Source organism: Rhinolophus ferrumequinum, chromosome 21 (genome assembly GCF_004115265.2).
Source record: "Rhinolophus ferrumequinum isolate MPI-CBG mRhiFer1 chromosome 21, mRhiFer1_v1.p, whole genome shotgun sequence".
In the NCBI taxonomy this organism is placed as follows: domain Eukaryota; kingdom Metazoa; phylum Chordata; class Mammalia; order Chiroptera; family Rhinolophidae; genus Rhinolophus; species Rhinolophus ferrumequinum.
The window spans coordinates 15071817-15088593 of record NC_046304.1 but is presented as its reverse complement, the minus strand read 5'-3'; the positions used below and the strand labels follow the sequence as shown (position 1 = coordinate 15088593).

The following is a 16777-nucleotide window of genomic DNA, read 5'->3' as shown; positions in this document are numbered from 1 at the left end:
GAAGGGTGGAAGGGAGTGAAACAGTCAACTCTAAGGACTAGAGAAAAGTCCCAGTTGTGAAGCACCTGTTCACAGCCCAAACCTAGACATCATCCCAGGCATGCCTGGTTTATTAGGTAAACAGGAGACTTGCCTGAGGCAGCTTCTAATGAAGCCAGTGGGGCCACATACACAGGGAACCCAAACCCTGGTGAAGGTCTGGTCACGACAGTAAACACAGCAGTGAAGTCCCCTAATCTGATCCTCCCCGCAGTGCTTCCTCTTCCACTTGTATAGGTGCTGAGGCCTCTGTGAGTCCATCATTTGAGGCTGAGGAAGGTACAGGCCAGGGAGCGGTGAGCGGAGAGCCGATCCAATGGCCACCAAAATCCTTTTGTAGTGTGCAAAACCAAGTGGGGACTCTGCCACCACACATCCACCCACTCCTGCACCCTGCTCGCTGCTCTGCTCCTGGCATTCCGACTCCATAGAAAGCCCATATTTGTCTACTTACCCCGCTTATCGTACCCCCTCCTCAATCCAGGACAGAGGATATGGGGAAGGTGAGGATGAGCCCAAACTGATCCGAGCCCATGTTCCCTGCCTGCCCCAGCCTGAGGACAGTTCAGACCACAGGGGCTGCTCAGACTCAGAAAGACATGACGGGCTGACTTCCTGAAGGCAGTGAAGTTCTCTCACCATCTATAGGCACTAAACCTCACCCACCACATCTTAGGATCCACTTTGTGACACTGGAACTACTGGGAACATGGCTCTCCCACTTAGATTTCTTTGTTACCTAGATTAGCAGTATCTCCACCCACATAGAAATCCTGTCTTGTTTCCCTTTGAAGACTTTATTGACCCTGGGGACTTTAGTCAGGGCAGTAAGACTTAGAAGGGAATAGAACTGAGATGGACATTCTAGGGGATTCCAGGGGAGCAGCTGAGAATGGGTGAACCCAGGGTGGCATACACAGTATTTAAGTGCTAGGTCCCTGGAGCCAGTCCTCCTGGGATTACCTTACTACATCGTACCAGCTTCATGACCTTGGCTGAGGAACTTAACCTCCCCTACAATGAATTCTCTCATCAGCTTAATAGAAATGACAGTATCTAATTGATCATGACAATGGTGGGGAAAAAATGGAACAATCCATGTGAAAACTTGCTATACAGTGAGACAGTGTGGCATTAGCAAGACTTACTATTATCATAATTAAGTTCTCTGATGAGGATACAATAATTTCCCAAATATCTCTACCCTTATCCCCTCCCTTCCCAATGAGAATAGCACCTTGGGGCTGGTAGAGAAGGTATGGAGCATGTGGAAGGGAAGAAGCTACTGGCCCAGAAAGAACAGACTGGAACCAGAATAGTGAGGATTTCCTGTCACATTACGCATTGAATTTATCCCTAGGTAAAGGCATTATTAATATTAAGACAGCTCAATGGAGGGGACGGAAATTTAGCTTCTCACAGAGGAGCGCTCAGGATGCTCTCTTACACACTGTTTAACTGGCCACCAAACGCAATAATTAGGAGCCCAGAGAAGTCAGATTCCATTGTTTACCGGCCTGTGACTTTGGCAAACAGCTGAACTTTTCCAACATTACACTCCACCATCACTGAATCTTCCATACTTCACAGAATTGTCGGTTTGGAATGATTGATACTTGCAAAGTATAAAATATACAATTTACCAATTCCCAATAATACATCTGGTGATTCCCAGTTACACATAGAGATGGAATCACTGTTGAGAGTTGAAAACAGTGAGGAAAATGCCTTCTAAATCATCCTGTAGGTGTTGCGCTACAGATTTATGGAATCCTAATATCTAATATTAAAGGGGATTTTAGTATAACTACTTCTTCTCACCTTCCTCCCCACTTACCTAGCTTGTCTGAATGTGCCTCCAGAGCCTGCTTCCTGTTTGCTGCTTCCACCTCGTGCATTTCCAGCCAGAGTCCCTGCCGTTGTCTTCTGACTCCTCTCTTCTACAATGCCCTGACCCCTGGGATCCCTGGGTCCCACAGAAACTCATTAGGAACAAACGTGGAGCTTGCTCCCACCCTGCCTTACTCCTTCACGTTTCAGAATAAATCATGTCCAGACACAGAATTCTAGAATCACCCCAAGTCTGACTTTCTCATCGAACCTTTCCCTGACCACTGCAGCCCACTCTAATATCACCCTTCTCCATCCTATGCGGTATCTGGCCTTCTACAAAGTTAGCATAATCAAATACCATCAGGTGATCGCCACTGTTTTATGTTGTGCAGTGAGTGCTCCCATATATACCAACCTTCTCTCATCAGCTGGAGTTTAAGCTCCATGATAGTAAGTAATGTGTTAATTGACTCACCCAGGAAATACTTACTGCATTAGTTCATTAATGCATTCCTTCAATAAATATTTACTGGGAAACTACCATATGAAGGCTCTGAGCCATGTGCTGTGGGTAAAACTGTGGCCGAGGTAGACATGGTCCCTGCCCTCAGACAACTGACAGTATCTGTCAGACACAACTAAATAAGCTACTACCAAGTATTATAAATGTTTCATAGGGGTAATACAGGATGTGATAAGAGTACATATCAAAGACAACTAACCTTATCCAGCAGGTCAGAGAAGACATCTATTTTTTTAATAAAGTTTAGAGAATCTACGGTGTCTTCTAGGAAAAGGGAATGAAAATTTTCCAGAGAGAGAAAAGTACATGGTAAAGCCCAGAGGTGTGAGACCCTTGAGATGTGTACACAGTAAAGGGGGTTCAGTGTGGGTGAGGTGTATGTGGGTGCTGGGAGGAGGGCAGAGGATGGGGTCTCTGGGAGGGAGGAAAGGTGAATGATATAATTTGGTGATTTTTCAAAAAGTTAAGCATAGAATTAGCACATGACCCAGCAGTTCCACTCCTTGGTGTATGTCTGAAAACACTAAGGTACTGAAACAAGAACTTCTACATGAATGGTCACAGCAGCGCTGCCCACAACAGCCCCACTGCAAACAGCCATCAATTGATGATTGGAAAATAAATTGTGCTGAATCCACAGAATGGAATATTATTCAGCAATAAAAATAAATGAACATGAACTGATTCATGCTACGAGATGGATGAATTTTGGAAACGTTATGCCAGTTGATAGAAGCCAGTCACAGAAGCCAAATATATGATTCTGTTTATATGAAGTATCAAAATCAGCATATCCACGGAGACATGAAGTAGATTGGTGATTGCTAGGGAAATACATAACGATTCTTAATGGGCATGGGATTTCTTTGAGGGTAATGAAAATGTTCTAAAGTTGATTATGGTGATGGTTGTGCAACTCTGTAAAAATACAAAAAAATGTTTAATTTATAATTTAAATGGGTGAGTGGTATGGTATGTGAATTAAATGTTAACAAATCTCTCATAAAAAGCAAGTCTTTATCATTGGGGAAATTTATGCATAGATTATATATTAAATATATGTGTATTAATGTGAAATCTCTTGGTTGTGATAATGGTATAGTTATGTATGAGAATGTTCTTGTTTCTAGGAGATTCCGAAGGCTGGATATAGTGGCTAAGTGTCTTAATGTCTGAAAATTATCTCAAATGGCTCATCTATTTACAGAAAGAAGAAGGAGAAGAAAGAGAAAGAATAAACAAGCGCAGAAGAGAAGCAATGAGGGAGGGAAGGAGGTTGATATATGATACAAGAATGAACAAATGAAATGTGGAAAGATTTGAGTCCTTGATGGAGTATAAGGAAGACAAACTAATTTGAAATCAAGCTGTAACTTTTGTCTTGAATATCATAGGTTTAATGATATAAGGTTCCATTTGTTTCAATCTATGAGATCAAGTACACACCTTGTTTTGGCACTGAATATTTATGGAACCACAATATTATAAATTCCATTTTTCCTTCTAAATTGTACAAAATAAAGTTATCATTTTTGTGTAGGTAGATTGGAGTTCATAAATTTCATATCTGGTACAAAAATTATTGGTCTTACTAAAGTAGAGAAAAGAAAAATGGAACATTATTAATGTTCCAAGATATAATAGTAGATAGCTCTTGAAATGGAAAAAGATACAGATTTATAAATCAAAAGGATTTGCTGTTTTATTTAAAAATTTTAACAAATGTCAGCTGATACAAAAACAAAATCTGATGAAGTTATTAAACTTCATGTTTGGAAAATTATACTACAAGTTTTGGGTGTAGTGGAGAGATGGTTATATAAGGGGTGGAGAGAAGAAGAAGTAGTCACCTTACCTCAGATTTTTCCACAGCTGTTTTGGAAAAGACACAAATAGGCCAAAGTTGGAAACATAGTGAATGACACAAATGGAGCCAAGAGTTTCCTTTGTTTATTTGTTAGTTTTTAAATGGCTGGTCCACGTCTTGTTGAAGTAAACAAAATAAGAAGAACCTGTAGAATCACATAGTCTGGAATCATACATACACTCAACAATTCACACACTGTGTAACTTAGCAAGTAATTGAACTCCATATTTTTCAGTCAATGAAATAGTGATAATTTCTTCTACACTTCCTTAGAATTACCATGAGGCTAGAATAAAAACATAGTCATGCAGTTCTTTTCTGAAGTCCAAACTATTATATCAAGAAAAGTTAAGCATCCTTCAACTCTGAACTTGTATACCAACCTCTAGGTTCTTTCCCCGTTGCTGGAGAAATAAATTTTAGGGCACCTGGATATTCTTTATTCTCAGATAAAGACAAAATACATTCTTGTTGTAAAAGTGTTTGGGTGGTGAACACACAATACAATATGTAAATGATGTATTATTGAACGGTACACTTGAAACCTATTATATGATTTAATTACCAATGTCAACCCAATAAATTTAATGAAAAAAATCAATTTCAGGCCCAGCCTAGTCAGAAAACACAAAGTAGATGTCAATTTAAATCAGAGAAGAAAAAATGGTTAACAGATAAAAAGAAGTGAATCTTGTGTAGGCAGAGGTAAGTAGGAGCCTTTTATAAGAAAGCCTGGGAGGTTGAGATGTTTTCTAGATTTTATTTAGTACTGACCTAAGAGTACAGAGAATCATTTAAAAAAATGATACTACTATCAAAGCAGAGTTCTGATTTAAAAAAATAATATCCTGTAATGAATTAGTTAAGAATGTAAGGTACAGAGATCATTTAAAATAGTACTTCTTCAACTACGTTTTCCAGGATCTCCAGGGGAAACCAAAGAGGAAAGCCAAGTCAGAGGTCACAAGACTTGTTTCCCTAGTTCAGCTATGAGTTCCAAGTCATCCCTTTTACATATTGAACAATTATATAGTGTCTCACCTTTACTGAAGTTTACATGGTGAGGAAAAATATCTGGATAATATTCCAATATTATTAATAATATATCTACTGAATAAAGTTGTGTGAAAACCTCAAGTGTTACCATCATATTAACAAACAAATATCTTTTTACAAAAGACTCTTCCCAGGGCTCCCTTCATGTCTCTGTTCCTCAGGCTGTAGATAAAGGGGTTCAGCATGGGCGTCACCACAGTGTACATCATAGACATGACAGTCTCCTTAACAGTAGAATTGTTAGCTGATGGGCATAAATAGACAGCAATAACTGTCCCATAGAATAGTGACACCACGGAGAGGTGGGAGCCACAGGTGGAGAAGGCCTTGCGGATACCCCCAGAGGAAGGAACCTTGAGGATGGAGGACAAAATTCGTGCATAAGACGTGATGATGAGTAGGAATGGGATGACTCCAGTGAGCCCTCCGATGGTAAATATCACCAACTCATTAACTCGAGTGTCAGAGCATGACAGCTTCAGCAGAGCAGATATGTCACAGAAAAAGTGGGGGATCACGTTGTCTGCACAAAAACACAACCTGGCCATGAGCAGAGTGTGTAACAAGGAATAGAATGTGGTCAGCACCCAGGACAGCGCCCCCAGGGAGAAGCAGAGCTTGGGACTCATGATGGTGGTGTAGTGCAGGGGGAAGCAGATGGCCACATAGCGGTCATAGGACATGGCCACAAGGAGGAAGCTCTCTAGGTCTGCAAAAAACAAGAAGAAGTACATTTGGGTCAGACAGGCTGCGTAGGGGATGGACGGGACTTGGCTCTGCATGTTCTGCAGTAACTCGGGCATTGTGACAGAGGAGAAGCAGAAGTCAGAGAAGGACAAATTGCTGAGGAAGAAATACATGGGCGTGTGGAGGTGGGAGTCCAGGTGAATGAGCAGGATGATGAGGAGGTTCCCCAGGACGGTGGTAAGATACATGGCCAGGAACAGGGCGTAGAACAGGTCTCGTTGATCTGGTTCAATGGGCAGGCCCAGGAGGAGGAATTCTGAGACGATGCTTTGGTTTTCCATTTTCATGTTGGTATTGTTTACCTTTTTAAAATGAAAAATAATTTGTATTAAATTGCTAGTCACAAAATAGTCACGAGGATGTGAAATACAGTATGTGAAATATAGTCAATAATGTGTAATATTTGTATATAGTGTCAGATGGGTACTAGGCTTTTTGGGGAATCACTTCATAAATTATATAAATGCCAAATCACTACTCTGTACACCTGAAACTAATACAACATAATATTGAATGTCAACTAAAACTTAAAAAATAGGTACACAGTTACAATGTAAATTACAATGTAGGGAATGGGATATGTAATTTGCATTGTCAATGATATTGTAACAGCTATGTACGGTATCAGATGGGTGGGAAACTTGGAGTGTGTAATGGCTAAACACTATGTTTTTCTGTACACCTGAAACTATTAATAAAAAGCTACGTAATTAATTAATTAGTTAAATGTTTTTTAAAGCATACTTGCTATTAAAGTATGAACCTATAGATATGCATACACACATATAGAAATTGCAGAACTTTCAAAAAGATAATTTCTAATCAAACACTCATAAGTTCCCTATTTTATTTTTCCTCTACCAAATAAAAAACAAATATTTACATAAAACAAAACTCTGAAAGCATCTGAGGTTATGCATCCAATTCAACCATCTTCCCGAATTCTATCAGAACATTCCGTAATTGCTTCATGAGTGGAGTCAATCAGCATGCTCTGAAAGGAGGAAGGAAGTAGTCGAATATTTCTGTATGCCTCTGGTTTAGAGATGTGTCGGAGAGAAGAAAATATCTATGCCAAGTTTCTACTAATAAAGTAAAAAAAGTGAAAATAAATGATGACAGTGTTATGCTGAAAAGGATTGAAAAAGAGTGGCAAATATTCAAATATATAGAATTATACAATTGATAAAGCAAAAGCCTATGTTAACAAATTGGCCTATGTTAACATAAAAGCAGTAAATGGATCAAATAATATCAGCGCTTTGTTTCCAAAGATCAACAAAATAGACAAAACCAGACAAACTAATTTTTTAATTAAAGTTTACTGGGGTTAAATGATTTAAAATTACATTAAATAATAAAAAAATACTGTAAAGTTGCCGGCCAATATGATGTTTTAAAAGATATAAATAACAATAAGACATTAGGAATAAGAAAAACGATATAGTCACAAAGGCAAATTTTAAATCTTCCTAAAATTTCTCAAATATATTTGAAAATCTGAATGAGACATTTTCTAAGCAAAGATAAATTGCAAAAATTGGCTCTATAATATATCACGTGTCTAAATAGACTATTAAAATATATAATAAAGAAGAGCAACAAATATTAAATAAACAGAAAGCAAACAATGTCCTGTAAAAGTCCGTAGGCCAACAATGAGCTATGAAAATGCAACTAACATTATTATTCACAGGGAAATGCAAATTAAAATCTGAAGCTACTACTACATATCCACTAGAATGGCTAAAATGAAAAAGATTTACATATCACATGTCAGCCAGGATGTGTAACAATTATCACTCTTATATATCACTGTTAAGAACGTAAAATAATAAAACCACTTTACAAACTGTAATTTCTTAAAGTTTAATATTCACCCACACTGTGATTCAGAAATTTCACTCCTGAAATACCCAAAATAAATGAAAACAAATGTCCCCAAAAACATGTGTAATAGAATTTCCAACTGTCATAATAGCTAAAACCAAACAACCTAAATGTCCATCATCAGGGAAATGGATAAGCAAGTTCTGGCATATTCATTTCACTGACACACTACATGGCAGTGAAAATAATGAACTATAATGATCCAAACAAAAACATAGATAAAAATCTCAAAAAGATGAATGTTGAGTAAAAGAATCCAGCTCATGAGCTGGCAAATCTAACCTATGGTGACAGAAACCAGGATAGTGGTTACCTTAGACCCTCGTGGATATTGACTAGGAGAGGGCACGAGGGAGATTTCTGTGGTAATGTAAATGTTCTGTATCTTGATCTGTGCATGTGCTTACAGGGAAGAAAAACTCAGTGAGCTGAGCACTTACATTTCTGTGCCATGTGTAAATTATATCGCAATTTTAAAAACTTTGGGCCAGGAGGCTTTCTAGATTTTTCTAACTTACAAGGAACAAATAACCCCCAGGCTCTGCATAAGGCATTCTAGAACCTAAAATTCAATACGAAGCTACATAATTTACTGAAGAAAAAACACAATCATTAAGTGGGGTGTCTCACGCCCCATTTAGATTATCTTTCTGAGAATTTTGAGAAATACAGCAGAGAATGATCTGTCTTATCACGAGTCAAAATTACATATATTAGTAAAGCATTTAAACAATCAAAACTTTGGGGGGCAATCAAAATGAAGTATATTGATTAAAACATCCACTAGCAATAAAATGCAAGCCCTAAATGTGAGCCAAATAGGTCATTTAAATTTTCAATAACACATTTAAACAATCAAGAAGAAACAGGCAAAAATAATCCTAATAACATTTCTCAGAGCCAATATATCCAAGATATCTTCATTTCCATACAATCAAGATTTCAAAAATTAATATGTCATGCATCTATTTTCTTCAAATTCCAAAGTCTATTTCACTCGTACAGCACATGTCTTTTTGAACTGGCCACATTCAAGTAAACAGCCAGAGGTAGCTAATGGCTACCAATTTGGACAGTACTAATCTAAAGTACAAATTCTCCATGATATATTCTATGACCAATTAAAAGGAAATGTTACAGAAATGTTCAGTAAGTAGCAGGGCTGGGTAATGACAAATAGTGCCATTGGCATGCCAGGATTTTGAGAATTTCTGGATTATATTAAGCCAATGGGAATCAGATTGAGGAAAAGTTCAGAGTAACCAGCTCGAAAAAAGCACAGCAACAGAGAGGCCCACCTAGGAAATAAATGGCCTATTTCTCCCAGAATCTAGAAAACTCCCAAATTCAGAGAAATGAAATGGGTCTTGGGGCCACTGAAGGGTGAAAGGGAGTGAAACAGTCAACTCTATGGACTAGAGAAGAGTCCCAGGTGTGAAGCACCTGTTCACAGCCCAAACCTAGACATCATCCCAGGCATGACTGGTTTATTAGGTAAACAGGAGACTTGCCTGAGGCAGCTTCTAATGAAGCCAGTGGGGCCACATACAGAGGGCACCAAAACTCTGGTGAAGGTCTGGTCACGACATTAAACACAGCAGTGAAGTCCCCTAATCTGATCCTCCCCGCAGTGCGTCTTCTTCCACTTGTATAGGTGCTGAGGCCCCTGTGAGTCCATCACTGGAGGCTGAAGAAGGTACAGGCCAGGGAACGGTGAGCAGGGAGCTGATCCAATGGCCACCAGACACCTTTTGTAGTGTGCAAAACCAAGTGGGGACTCTGCCACCACACATCCACCCACTCCTGCACCCTGCTCGCTGCTCTGCTCCTGGCATTCCTACTCCATGGAAAGCCCATATTTGTCTACTTACCCCTCTTATCACACCCCCTCATCCACCCATCTCAGAGGATAAGGGGGAGGTGAGGATTTGCCCAAACTGATCCGAGCCCATGTCCCCTGCCTGCCCCAGCCTGGGGACAGTTTAGACCCACAGAGGCTGCTCAGACTCAGAAAGACATGACGGGCTGACTTCCTGAAGGCAGTGAAGTTCTCTCACCATCTACAGGCACCAAACCCCACCCTCCACAGCTTAGAATCCACTTTATGACACTGGAACTACCGAGAACATGGCTCTCCCACTTTGATTTCTCTGTTACCTAGATTAGCAATACCTTGACCCATGTAGAAATCTTGTCTCTTTTCCCTTTGAAGACTATTGACCAGGGAAACTTAGGCAGGGAAGTAAGACTTAGAAGGGAATAGAACTGAGATGAACATTCTGGGGGATGTCAGGGGAGCAGCTGAGAATGGGTGAACCCAGGGTGGCATACACAGTATTTAAGTGCTAGGTCCCTGGAGCCAGCCCTCCTGGGATTACCTTACTACATCGTACCAGCTTCATGACCTTGGCTGAGGAACTTAACCTCCCCTACAATGAATTCTCTCATCAGCTTAATAGAAATGAAAGTATCTAATTGATCATGACAAGGGAGGGGAAAAATGGAACAATCCATGTGAAAAACTTGCTGTACAGTGAGAGAATGTGACATTAGTAAAACTTTCTATTGTCATGATTAAGTTCTGTGATGAGGATGCAATGTTTTGCCAAAGGCCCCTGCCCTTATCGCCTCCCCTCCCGATGAGGACAGCACCTTGGGGCTGGTAGAGAAGGTATTGAGCATGTGGAAGGGAAGAAGCTACTGGCCCAGAAAGAACAGACTGGAACCAGAATAGTGAGGATTACCTGTCACATTAAGCATTGAATTTATCACTAGGTAAAGGGATTATTAATATTAAGAGAGCTCTTGGAGGGGAAAGAAAACTGGCTTCTCAGAAAGGAGCTCTCAGGATGCTCTCTTACATATTGTTTAACCGGCCCCCAAACACAATATTCAGGAGCCAAGAGGAGTCAGATTCCATTGTTTACTGGCCTGTGACCTTGGCAAATAGCTGAACTTTTCCAACATTACACTCCACCATCACTGAACCTTCCATACCTCACAGAATTGTAGGTTTGGAATGATTGATACATGCAAAGTATGTAACTAAAATATACAATTTGTTAATTCCCATTAAGAAGTCTAGTGATTCCCAGTTACACATAGAGATGGAATCACTGTTGAGAATGGAAAACACTGAGGAAAATGCCTTCTAAATCATCCTGCAGGAGTAGTGCTACAGAATTATGAAATCCTAATGTCTGTTTAAGGGGATTTTAGTATAACTACTTCTTCTGACCTTCCTCCCCACTCACTTAGCTTGTGTGAATGTGGCTCCAGAGCCTGCTTCCTGTTTGCTGTTTCCACCTCGTGCATTGCCAGCCAGAGTCCCTGCCATTGTCTTCTGACTCCTCTCTTCTACAATGCCCTGACCCCTGGGATCCCTGGGTCCCATAGAAACTCATTAGTAACAAACCTGGTGCTTGCCCCCACCCCGCCTTACTCCTGCACATATCTGAATAAATCATGTCCAGAGATAGAATTTAAGATTCACCCCAAGTCTGACCTTCTCATGGAAGCTTTCCCTGACCACCGCAGCCCACTCTAATATCCCCCTTCTCTATTTTCTGCAGTATCTGGCCTTCTACAAAGTTAGCATAATCAAATACCGTCAGGTGATCACCACTGTTTTATGTTGTGCAGTGAGTGTTCCCATATATACCCACCTTCTCTCATCAGCTGGAGTTTAAGCTCCGTGATAGTAAGTAATGTGTTAATTGACTCACCCAGGAAATACTTAGTGCATCAGTTCATTAATGCATTCCTTCAAGAAATATTTACTGGGAAACTACCATGTGCAAGACAGTGAGCCATGTTCTGTGGGGAAGACTGCAGCCGATGTAGAAATTGTCCCTACCCTCAGACAACTTACAGTTTAGTTGTCAGACACAACTAAATAAGCTACTACCAAGTATTATAAATGTTTCATAGGGGAAATACAGGATGTGATAAGAGTACATATAAAAGACAGCTAACTTTATCCAGCAAGTCATGGAAGACATCTATTTTTTTAAATAAAGTTTAAAGAATATAAGGAGTCTTCTAGGAAAAGAGAATTAAAATTTTCCAGAGAGAGAAAAGTACACGGCAAAGCCCAGAGGTGATAGAGCCTTGAGTTGTTTACACAGTAAAGGGGGTTCAGTGTGGCTGAGGTGTATGTGGGTGCTGGAAGGAGGGCAGAAGATGGGGGCCATTGGGAGAGAGGAAAGGTGAAGGATATATTTTGGCGATTCTTCAAAACGTTAAGCATAGAATTAGCACATGACCCAGCAATTCCTCTTCTTGGTGTATGTCTGAAAACACTAAGGTACTGAAACAAGAACTTCTACATGAATGGTCACAGCAGCGCTGCTCACAACAGCCCAAACTGCAAACAGCCATCAACTGATGACTGGAAAATAAATTGTGGTGAATCCACACATGGAATATTATTCAGCAATAAAAATAAAGTACTGATTCATGTATGAGATGGATGAATTTTGAAAACATTATGCTAGTTGATACAAGCCAGTCACAGAAGCCAAATATTATATGGTTCTATGTACATGAAATATCAAAATTGGCAAATCCATAGAGACATGAAATAGATTGGTGATTGTTAGGGGAAGTGCGTAGTGATTATTAATGGGCATGGCACTTCTTTGAGGGTAATGAAACTGTTCTAAATTTGATTATGGTGATGGTTTGTGTAACTCTGTAAATATACAAAAAAATATTTAATTTATAACTTAAATGGTGAGTGATATGGTTTGTAAATTATATGTTAACAATCTCTCATAAAAAGCAAGTATTCACCATTGGGGAAATTTATGTATAGATTATATATTAAATATATGTGTACTAATGTGAAATCACTTGGTTGTGATAATGGTATAGTTATGTATGAGAATGTTCTTGTTTCTAGGATATTCTGAAGGCTGGATATACTGGCTAAGTGTCTTAATGTCTGAAAATTATCTCAAATGGTTCATCCATTTACAAAAAGAAGAAGAAAGAGAAAGAATAAACAAGAGCAGAAGAGAGGCAGTGAGGGAGGGGAAGAGGTTGATATATGATATAAACATATACAAATAAAATGTGGAAAGATTTGAGTCCTTGATGGAGTATAAGAAAGACAAACTAATTTGAAATCAAGCTTGTAACTTTTGTCTTGAATATCACAGGGTTAATAACATAGGGTTCCATTTGTTTCGATCTATGAGATCAAGTACACACCTTGTTTTGGCACTGAATATCTATGGAACCACAATATTGTAAATTCTGTTTTTCTTTCTAAGTTGTGGAAAATAAAATTATCATTTTGTATAGGTAGACTGTAGTGCATAAATTTCAAATCTGGTACAAAAATTATTGGTCTTACTAAAGTAGAGAACAGAAACAATGGAACAATAATAATGTTCCAAGATATAATAGTAGATAACTCTCTTGAAATGGAAAAAGATACAGATTTATAAATAAAAAAGGATTTGCTGTGTTATTTAAAAATTGTAACAAAAATCAGCTGATACAAAAACAAAATCTGATGAAGCTATTAAACTTCATTTTTGGAAAATAATAGTACAAGTTCGGGGGTAGGGGAGAAGATGGCTTTATAAGGGGTGGAGAGAAGAAGGTGTAGTCAGCCTTACCTCAGATTTTCCCACAGCTGTTTTGGAAAATAGGTTTTCAGTGTGAAAACAGAGGTCCACAAAATTCTATACCTAGCCAAGTTATCCTTCACAGGTAAACAAACATACAAATGGAAAATCTAATTTGTGAAAATTCAATAATTATTGCTTTCATGTAGCATTCTTATGTTTAAAATGACTGGAAGATATAACCCAACAAAGGAATTAACTAAAATAAAGAACACATACACACACTAAACTCATAAAGGTAAAATAATGGTGGGAAGAATTCTCTTTAACATAACTAATAATAAAGTAAGAAAAATATGATAATGAATACATATACCATGCTTAATCATTTAGTAGAAAGTTGAATTTTAAGGCAAATACCATTAAAAAAATAAAATTTCTTTCCTATAATAAAGGGGATAAAAATATCCCTTTATGATCAGGTCGGGTTAGAAAAGACACTATAGCTATATGAATTCATGAGGAAAAATTGATGTGATACAGATATTTGATGTGAACATGTGAGTAGGGATAAGTAGGAACCATATAGGTCAATGGAACAGAATAGAGAATGCAGAAATAGAGGCACCCATACATGGTCAATTGACTTTACACAAAGGTACCCAGGTAGGTCAGTGGGGGAATGGTTAATATTTTTCAATAATTCATAAACTTCAAAATCTGGATACAACTCAAATGTCTATCAAAAGGTGAAGGAATTAAACAGATTGTGCTATATTTGCACAATGGAATACTACTCATAATAAAAAGAAACAAACTACTGATACACAGTTTTATAGCTAAATCCACAAAACTTTTTGCTGTGCTAAAGACACCAGATACAGAAGAAAACATACTAAATGATTACATTTATATGAAATTCAAAATCAGGCAAATCTAACCTATGGTGATAGAAATCTGGCCGATAGAAATAAGGTCAGTGGTAGGAAATGGGAGATTGATTGCAAGGGGTCACAGTGAACAGTGAGGTGATGGAATTTTCTAGATATTGATTGGAGTTGAGATTACTTGGATGCCTATAATTGTCAAGCACTTAAAATGGATGCATTTTCTAGTATATAAATTATATTTCAAGATAATTGAAATGTACATCACTGCTCTTATTCCCACATCCTTGCTTTATCATAGACTATCATTTATTAATTGGTCCATTATGTAGTCATTCATTTACCACTTCTTGCTTTTTCAGCTTGGTGGTTTTTTTCTGGTTAACATTGAAGTTGAACATCTTTTCTGTTAATATTCTTTGTACATTTTTCTATCAGTTGTTTGTTTATTCTTATATCATTTGTAGGAGTTCTTTGTATATTCTGAATTTTAATTTTGTGTCTGTTAGACATGCTATAGTCTGTCACTTCTCTTTAAAATTTGTTTATCTTATCTTTTGTCTTGGAAAAGTTTCTTATGTTTATAAAGTATATTTGTCAAATTTACATCACAAAAAATTCCATTGAGAATTTGATTTGAATTGCATTGCATGTACTTGAGAACTGATGTTAAAATACTGATGTTTCAAAGTTCATCAAAGTGCACAATTTTAAATGGATTGATTTTATCATATAAAAATTACTCTCCAAAATACTGTTTAAAATGAGGCACCCTTTCCAGCATAATTGTATTATGTCAATTTATTGTGATATTCTTTTATGTATTTCAGTAAAGTTTTCGTGTTTTCTTCTTGTAGTTCTTCTTCCTAATTTTCAATTCTACTGAAAATCCAATCTATTTTTCATTGGCTTTTAATTGGATTTTTCTAGTATAGAGGAAAGTGATTTCATTTATTTATTATATTATTTTTTAATTTATTGGGGTGACAATTGTTAGTAAAATTACATAGATTTCAGGTGTGCAATTCTGTATCACATCATCTATAAATTACATTGTGTGTTCACCACCCAGAGTCAGTTCTCCTTCCATCACCATATATTTGATCCCCCTTACCCTCATCTCCCACCCCCCAATCCCCTTACCCTCTGGTAACCACTAAATTACGTTCCCCAGATTAATTTTCAAACCCCGTGGCCATCTTGTGGTTATTGATTGTTTTATAATCCCCTCACCTTCCCCCTTACCCCCACCCCCCCGCCCATCTAGCAACCCTCAGTTTTTCCTCTTTGTCTCCAAAACTGTTTCTGATTAGTTCATTCACTTATTCTTTTCTTTAGATTCCGCATATAAGTGAGATCATATGGTACTTATCTTTCTCTGTCTGACTTATTTCACTTAACATAATGTTCTCTAGGTCCATCCATGTTGTTGCAAATGGTAAGATTTCTTTCTTCTTTATGGCTGCGTAATACTCCATTGTATAAATGTACCACAGTTTCTTAATCCAGTCATCTACTGATGGGCATTTTGGTTGTTTCCATGTCTTAGCTATTGTGTATAGTGCTGCAATAAACATAGGAGTGCATAAAGATTTTTGAATTGGAGTTTTGGATTTCTCCGGATAGATACCTAGGAGTGGAATTACTGGATCATAGGGTAGTTCCATTTTCAGATTTTTGAGATACCTCCATACTCTTTTCCATAGTGGCTGCACCAATCTGCAATCACACCAACAGTGCACAAGCGTTCCCTTTTCTCCACATCCACGCCAGCACTTGTTGTTTGTTGATTTACTGATGATAGCCATTTTTTTTTTTTTGAGACTTTTTTTAAATTAAAGTTTATTGGGGCGACAATTGTTAGTAAAGTACATAGATTTCAGGTGTACAATTCTGTAATACATTACCTATATCTGACATTGTGTGTTCATCAATCATTTTTTTTTTTTTTTAATTTATTGGGGTGACAATTGTTAGTAGAATTACATAGATTTCAGTTGTGCAATTCTGTTGGGGTGAGGTGGTATCTCATTGTGGTTTTTATTTGCATTTCTCTGATGGTTAGTGAGGCTGAGCATTTCTTCATATGTCTGTTTGCCATCCGTATGTCCTTTTTAGAAAAATGTCTCTTCAAGTCCTCTGCCCATTTTTTAATTGGATCATTCGTTTTTTTGGAGTTGAGTTGAGTGAGTTTTTCATAGATTTGTGATATTAATCCCTTATCAGATATATCATTGGCAAATATTTTTTCCCATTCAGTAGGATCCCTTTTTGTTTTATTGATGGTTTCCTTTGCTGTGAAAAAACTTTTTAGTTTGATATAATCCCACATGTTTATTTTTTCTCTTACTTCCCTCGC

The 16777-nt window shown here is 37.9% G+C and overlaps 1 protein-coding gene across 1 annotated transcript; it reads right to left on the bottom strand.

The window, feature by feature from the left end:
- Positions 1–5413: 5413 nt before the first annotated feature.
- Positions 5414–6352, bottom strand: LOC117012881 (olfactory receptor-like protein DTMT). Its single transcript, XM_033089370.1, has one exon. The coding sequence runs from the start codon at positions 6350–6352 to the stop codon at positions 5414–5416; it is 939 nt and encodes a 312-aa protein (XP_032945261.1).
- Between the last annotated feature and the right edge of the window lie 10425 nt (positions 6353–16777).